This window comes from Cimex lectularius, unplaced genomic scaffold (genome assembly GCF_000648675.2).
Source record: "Cimex lectularius strain Harlan isolate CLEC.00 unplaced genomic scaffold, Clec_2.1 scaffold283, whole genome shotgun sequence".
Lineage (NCBI taxonomy): Eukaryota > Metazoa > Arthropoda > Insecta > Hemiptera > Cimicidae > Cimex > Cimex lectularius.
In genome coordinates, this window is record NW_019394189.1 from 315,335 (window position 1) to 322,688 (window position 7,354).

Sequence of the window (7,354 nt, forward strand, 5' to 3'; positions counted from 1 at the left end):
GATTCTTGTTCTATTACTAGTGGATCAGGTATGTGGTCATCAGAAACAAAAAGCTTGGCAAGATAACTTGTTTTTTAAATATTTGTTTCCACATACCTGATCCATTAGTAATTAATTAAGGTTTTTAATTGAGATAAAAAAGTCAATGGCACGAGCGGGATTCGAACCCACGATCTTTGGCTAAATATGCCGCTTCTCTACCACTTAAGCTATCGTGACCTCGATCCACTCGGACACTAACTTCCCATCTCAACCCCACCTTTTGAATTTTCCCTCCTTTTTGCCATTTTTCAGTTTATCTCAACTAAAAACCTTAATTAATTGTAATATATTAATTGGTCAAGTGGACCACGAAATTAGTGAATTATCACTATTATTGTAAAATAAGAATAATTTTAACCTATCATCATTAGCTAATTAGTAGCCAAGTGGTTAAGGCGTCAGACTCTCGGCTAGTAGATCCCGTGGTCATAGGTTCGATCCCCACTGTTGCGCTGGACTTTTTTTCTGACACTTAAGGGACCAGTGGCTGCAATTGAAAGAAATTGACACGGCACTCATCAATGGAAGGGGCAGGATCAGATCTCAGCAACCCTGAATTTGGTCCCAAACCCCTTCAAAAATGAGTTTCTTTGATGGAAGAACATCGGCTAATCGAGAACTGGGAGCTCAAATTCACATGCGTGTTGCGAGCTCCCAAAAATGGAGCCAGGGATAAAGTACAGTGAGCTGAACAGCTGCAGTGCTCAGGGAGAAACTCATGTCATCTTTTATGTATTTGTAATTAGTAAAGCTTCAGGTTCATCCCAATATTTTACAGGTTAGATGGAATTACTAATTAATATTTTATCAGAAAATAGTACAAACATTTGAGAAATAAACTTTTAATTCAAAGCTGGTCTGGGAATGTCTCTAGCCCCTTGTAAAACATAATCAGGTGAGTATAGGACTCGAGGGGATTGAAGGAAACAATTAAGAAATAGGCTGAAAAAGAAGCCCTTATACCCTTTGAATTAATCAATACCTTGAAAAAGAAATTAAAGAAAATAATAGGCAGTTATACTGGTCATTGCCCATTCAATTACCACTTCATAAAATGGGGAAAACAAACAGAAATCTGCTGAATCTGTGATAAAAAGGCAGAAATGTCGGAACATATTCTCTGTGACTGCAGTGTTAGCTTGGAATCCATACGGCCTTTTTTGAAAGGCAATATTAACCCCTAAGACTCTAAACAAGTAAAAAAAGTCTAACAATAATTTTTTATTTAGGGGAGGGGGAGAGTGTGAATAAAATTCCAGGGTTGACACTAATCATCTGGATACCGCAGTATTAAAAAATAAACATAAAAAAATGGTGAGTTATAGTGTTTCATAAGTTGAGTGAAAAACTGTCAGACAGCCTCAAATAGTGAAGATAGGCAGACAGGAAAATTGGCTCTGAGTGCTCCTAAATCCAACTACCCATTTTAGGTGTCACTGACCACTTGATGATTATTTTTTTTATCCAAAAATGGTTATTGATGCAAGAATTGGATGCCCTAGAACTAAGTCCGTTTTTTTATGACTACTGAAAAATTGATTTTGTATGTGAAGTTATTGTAATGTTTTTGAGGTGACCTATAATCTGTTTTCCAACTTTCACTTGTATCATCTGTCTATCATCCTTGGTTTAGTCTTTCACAGTTAGGACTGACCTAAAGATCACAGAAGACCAGGATCAAAGTACAGTAAGCTTATTTTAAAAGATCATCCTTTTAGAGAGGAACAAATTAAAAATTAAATCAATAACAAGAATAAAGGGTTGGTTGATAAAGTACACAATAAGTACTGTCTAAACTTTTAATAAAGTTACTGGTTTGCACATTAAGTAGCAAAATATTTTTAATTTTGTACAGTCATACAAGACATAAAAATGACTTTTTTTTAAATTTCATTCATAAACAATTATAAATAAATAGAAAACAGTACAATTTCACATTTTAACTTTCGTCACTAACAATATTAAAAAACAGAAAAGAAAAAGAAACCAATTAACACTTGTACAAAACAAAATAAGATAGGAAAAGCAGTAAGCACCTGCATAAAGGCTAAAAAATTAATCACAGCTTATTTAAAAATTAAAAATACAACTATAACACCATTTGGTTCCGTTTGGTAATTCAATAAGTTATTTTGTAAATTAAACCTACTGAAAATACACAGGGATGACACAAAACAATGGACAAATTAAAAAAAATATTAATAATGGAGGGAGGTGTATTTATTAAAATCAAAATATTTTTTGGTTATTTAATAATTAGGATACATTTGCATCCAATTTTGGACACTTTATTGTCTTATGAGACTCTAGTGAATAATGGACATGGTGCTTTGGAGGACACGGCAAAAACATTTCTGCCCAGCGACCTTAGCGGTGTTACATTCTAGAACCCATTTGCTGTAATACCTAAAAATCAAACAAATGACAGTCTCATACAATGAAAAACAATTATCAATTAGAGTGAATTAATTCTAAATAAGGTGTTTTCATTGTTAGTTTACTTTGGCTCGATCAGTAGGCTCTGCTTCTTTAGAACTGCTGCTTGGCCCGTATTCTCTAGAGACGACGAATAAAAATTCCGCATGATCATCGTTACTGTAGTTATATTGAGATCCAATATTAATCAGCTATAATTTAAACAAAAACAATTAAAATTATTTATAATAATGTTTTGACAAAATGACTATGATTACAGACCTGCTCGAATTTCCATCCGTCTGACATTGTTGAGACCATCTGAGTCAACTCATCTTCGTGACATTGTAGCACCCGATACACGTGTTTTTTGTTGTCTTTTAGAGGTCTGGTATCTCTTTGCATAATCCTTTCCTTCACAAGGCGGATCAATTCAGTTATATTATAAAACTCAGCTTCTTCTAAAACACCTGAAATATTGAACTATTATAAAAACTAAATATGAATTTTAGGAATATATAACTGGCACACATGTCTGATTTAGAAGAATGAAAAACTTACCTTCTTCTTCTAAGTCTTTGTTTATTATAAGCTTCCCATGTCGTAGGTAGTTTAATATAGGGCTAAAATAAGTAGGATCCCTGTCGATCAAATAAGCACCTTTTTCATCCTGAAAGTAAGAAAAAAAAACATTTCAAAAACAAGGCACATTTTAATTTAAAAAAATTGAGTATCAAGATGCTTACCCTATCTGATATAAGGTCAGAGTCATCCTTACATAGCCTGTAAAGGAATGAGTCAGGATACCGAGACAGGGTTGTCTTAGTTGTCAGAAAGCACGTTCCACCGACGTTTAATTTAACCCACTGCTTGCTCCCCCCCTGGCTAATATTGCACGCATTTTCAGATACACTGCTTGTGTTCAGTTCTTCGGCCATACTTATTAATTACTGAACACACAGTTGAAATATTTTAAAAAATCCCACTACAGTCTGAAAAATTGAATAAAATTATCACTTTAGGTTCGAATGATACAACGAACAAATGATATGATTATCACAAAGGACATTTTTGAAGAACAAGTTGATAATAAAAAATATATTTTAATCAGCCATAATTTTACGTTTTATATTTGCATTTCTCTCCATATTTATATAATGTTTTATTTGTTCCAATTTGTTTTTATAAATTGTTATACGTTGTTTTTTTGTTTGTGCTTGCTATTGCTCTTCTTTTATAGATGTAAGGTAGTTTCTTTTATCGATCTTGTATTTTTTGCTACTTGTTTTATTAAAATTACTTATTTACAAAAGGACTGCAATGCATTTCGCAGCTCTGTCTGATTAGACAGGTTTTTCTGTGGAGCAGCTTTTTTGTTGCTCAACATGTTGCAAAAAATACAAGCTAGATAAATGAAACTACTCTACATATGGTGATAGAAATTTTGTTCAAGGATTTGAATTTTGGAAAAAATAATATTGCCAAATGAAGTTTTCATATTTTTGTGTGTGGATATAATGGATGCACGAGTAAACAAATACATCAATATTAGTGTAATTTTCCTTCCTTTTATTATTAATCTACACCTACAACAAGTTATGCAATAACAATGTATGCTGCAGGTAGCTTGTAAAATATGAATGTGAGCCACTCATCAGTGACCAACATTAGGCACCATCTATTAGGTTTGTGGTCTGCTTGACCAAATAAATTCTTTTCAATTAATTACATGTGAAAAATTGCAAAAAGGAGGGCTGAGATGGGAAGTTGTCCGAGTGGATCAAAGTCACGATAGCTCAAGTAGTAGAGCAGCGGCGTTTTTAGCCGAAGGTTGTGGGATTGAATCCCGCTTGTGACACTGACTTGTTTATCTCAACCAAAACCTTAATTAAATATTAATTAATTGATTAGGCAGCATCTTCAATGTATGACATGAACCCTATAAAACGCTTAGGTAACCAGTTGGTCAAGAAACCAGCAATGCTCAACTTTGATTTCCAATACCTCAAATTCTACTTCAAATAATCTTCACTCCAATTTCCATCTTCACTATCCCTGTTAAGTTACTATTCAAGAAATTCTAAATGCAAAACTCTATGCAGCCATACTACATAGCAATTTGTGAAATTATTAAAAAAAATATGTCTACAGTAGCAGACAAATTAGTTATTACTGAAATAATTCTGTATGAGTAACAGAATATTCAAGAATTTTTACTTTCCAATGCAACAGTAATGGCAAACAAAACAAAATAATAATTTTTATTATTATTTTGTTTAAAATGTTATTCAAATATAATTATTATTTGTGAAATTTTGTTTTCAAGAATAAATTCTTTCATCTTTTTTCTTTCTACTTCACTACAATTAAAGCCCTATTCACATGGGATAATCAAGTCTCTAAGCAACTAAGGTACTCGGCCATCTAGAGACCCATTATGCATAAGTAGGTAGTATCACTCAGTAGTTCAGTTGATACTAAAAGACCAACATGTTGGCTCCCAAGTCTCTCAGTCTCTTTTTTAGATTCATACCATAGCGTGTGAAATGAAGGAACGAAGATTCAATTCAAAATTTGTGTCAGAATTGGATTATTATATCATCACACTAGAAATTGTATAAGAAGTTTTTTTTTCATTATATCTTTAATATCTTGCCACTGTACAAGATGTAGAGTACATAAGAATGACGAGATGCTGATTCCCACGACCAAAAGTACCAGGCGAACACCAAACAAAATGCGGACAGCAAAAACTTTACCTGAGGGAGGAGATACATTAGTAAAACCAGAGCCCCTTTTGGGGATATGCATGTACTGCCATCATCTACACCCCTGCGAGCCTTGAGGTATAAAAGATACCCAAACTTTCAAACTGCTCCCCCCAGTACCCCTGCCACCAAGGACCCTTCCATGCAGAAGCATGACTACCCCCCTGGATGCACTATAAGTTACAGGTAACTTTAAATATTTAAATTATATTTTTTAATAAATTTAAATATCAATTTGTAGACCAACAAATATTCTGAAGCTATCATTATTTCAAGGATAAAGGGACTGTCAATGACATTACTTTCAAAAACTTCTGCCAAGAAATTTTCTCTGGTTTTCTGGAATTCCTCACAATCAAAAAGTAAATGTTTTAAATCTTTGAGAACTTGACAAGTGGAACAATTGGGGGATTGTCTCAGTTTTATTTTGTAAAGATAGGCACCGCTTATTCCATGACCAGTTTGAATTGGAGTCAACGGTAAAGAGACCCTTACTACCGACTACATTTAATACCAGGGTATTTTATGAACTTTTGGGAATAAAGCCCCGTAGAAAGACCCCTTTTCAGCTCTGCCATAAATTAATTTATTTAATCCAGAGTTTATTAAGAAACTTTAGCACATCAAGTTTCAGAATATTCATATCTTGAAAGCAACCAAATTGAGTAGCATGCTTGGTCAATTTGTCTACTGCGTTATTACTTTCACTAATTTCGTGGTCCGCTTAACCAATTAATATATTACAATTAATTAAGGTTTTTAGTTGAGATAAAAATTGCGTTATTCCTCTTTATGCCACTGTGGCTTTATGGCCTCGTACTCAACAGAAACCATGTTCTTGCTTGGTTGGCTGAGATCAAAAGTTGTTTTAATAATTTCACAAAGCAAATAATCCGGCTTGAGTTGTTGCTAAAATTTTGAATATTCTGTATAAGGAGTTGAGTATGTAATGAATGCTTTCAAGACTGTGTGACTTTTTTTGGGAGTGTGAGTCTTGGCAACATTGGGACCGAGTCGGTCTTCAAAGAAATTTGAGACTATCTATTAAAAACTTAATTAAGCAATTTGTAGACATAATTAAGATTGTTTGGCATTGATAATGACCTTAGAATAGGTTGAATGCTTGGCAGTAACAATTAAATTTGTTTATTTAGAAATCGTGAGATGTGGTCTGGTGTGATGTAGGTTTCAGAAAAATATTTTCTTTATCGTGCCAACGTTTCGATCTTTATTGAGATCATCTTCGCGGCCTGAGATTTACAAACATTGTTTAAACCAACTCACGATCTCTAAATAATTATAATTGTAAAGTTTATATGTTTCATTCCCAATATAAGTTGTGCTGCTCAAACGTGCTGAACAAATGAAAGAATTTTTTACTCTTTTGTCTTCAAACCCTCTTAAGGTACAAACTATAAAGGAATTTTTAAAATTGTATACACATGATTTTTGAACTTAAACAAACCGATTAGAGTAGAAATTTAATTTACACAGGACAATGGTACGTTTGTTTTGGTTCAATTATCAACCCTTGACAATCTGAATGATCTTAGCAGCCAGGGGAAAAACTACATTTTAAAATTGACACTTACCCTTTAAAAAAATGTACAATGGGATGGCTTTTCTTTTTAAACGCTAAATTGAAAAACTTGTCGTTACACCCTTCCGCCTTTCAACAGATTTTGTTAAATGCATAACTAGTCAAACGGACTCCGAATTTGGAGGTAGACAGTTTGAAAACAATAAATATAAAAATTAATTAAAAATCACATCAAAGAAACGCACACAAACTGGGCATAAATAAAACTCAACGAAAACAGAAAACGCCATAGTGATGCTATGTCAAATCGATTATGAAATTTCCAACTGGGCCTGTTTCGATTTCTATTGAACCACACTAACAAAACCCCAAAACTGGCCTTAACACAATTATATTAATTAAAAAATATTTGAACGATTATAAATATAGTTGATAATAGTTTTAAATTGACTAACAGAGCTTATCTGAGAATCTAACGGATATTTTCAATCGATTAGTAATTTTAGTCAATTCAATAATTGTATATAGTATATCAGTATACCCCATTTCTGCTTCCTTTGACTAAATCTGTGCCTCGTCACCTTTTCAT

General features: G+C 33.2%; 1 protein-coding gene across 1 annotated transcript; it reads right to left on the reverse strand.

Annotated features, from left to right (window-relative positions):
- Positions 1–1,991: 1,991 nt before the first annotated feature.
- On the reverse strand, positions 1,992–7,065 carry LOC106669138 (BTB/POZ domain-containing protein KCTD5). Its single transcript, XM_014398436.2, has 6 exons — positions 6,818–7,065; positions 3,204–3,449; positions 3,019–3,127; positions 2,740–2,927; positions 2,544–2,669; positions 1,992–2,448 (listed from the first exon to the last, which is right to left on the reverse strand). Exons 2-6 carry the CDS (start codon positions 3,393–3,395, stop codon positions 2,419–2,421), a joined length of 645 nt encoding a protein of 214 aa, XP_014253922.1. The 5' UTR covers positions 3,396–3,449; positions 6,818–7,065; the 3' UTR covers positions 1,992–2,418.
- Positions 7,066–7,354: the final 289 nt, after the last annotated feature.

What these genes read in the sequence shown, in the direction of transcription:
- LOC106669138 (XM_014398436.2), bottom strand. Translation starts at nt 3,395, where the DNA reads ATGGCCGAAGAACTGAACACAAGCAGTGTATCTGAAAATGCGTGCAAT. An exon ending in CTGACCTTATATCAGATAGG is followed by an intron (nt 3,128 to 3,203) that starts GTAAGCATCTTG and finishes TCTTACTTTCAG; the next exon opens with GATGAAAAAGGTGCTTATTT. An exon ending in CAAAGACTTAGAAGAAGAAG is followed by an intron (nt 2,928 to 3,018) that starts GTAAGTTTTTCA and finishes TCAATATTTCAG; the next exon opens with GTGTTTTAGAAGAAGCTGAG.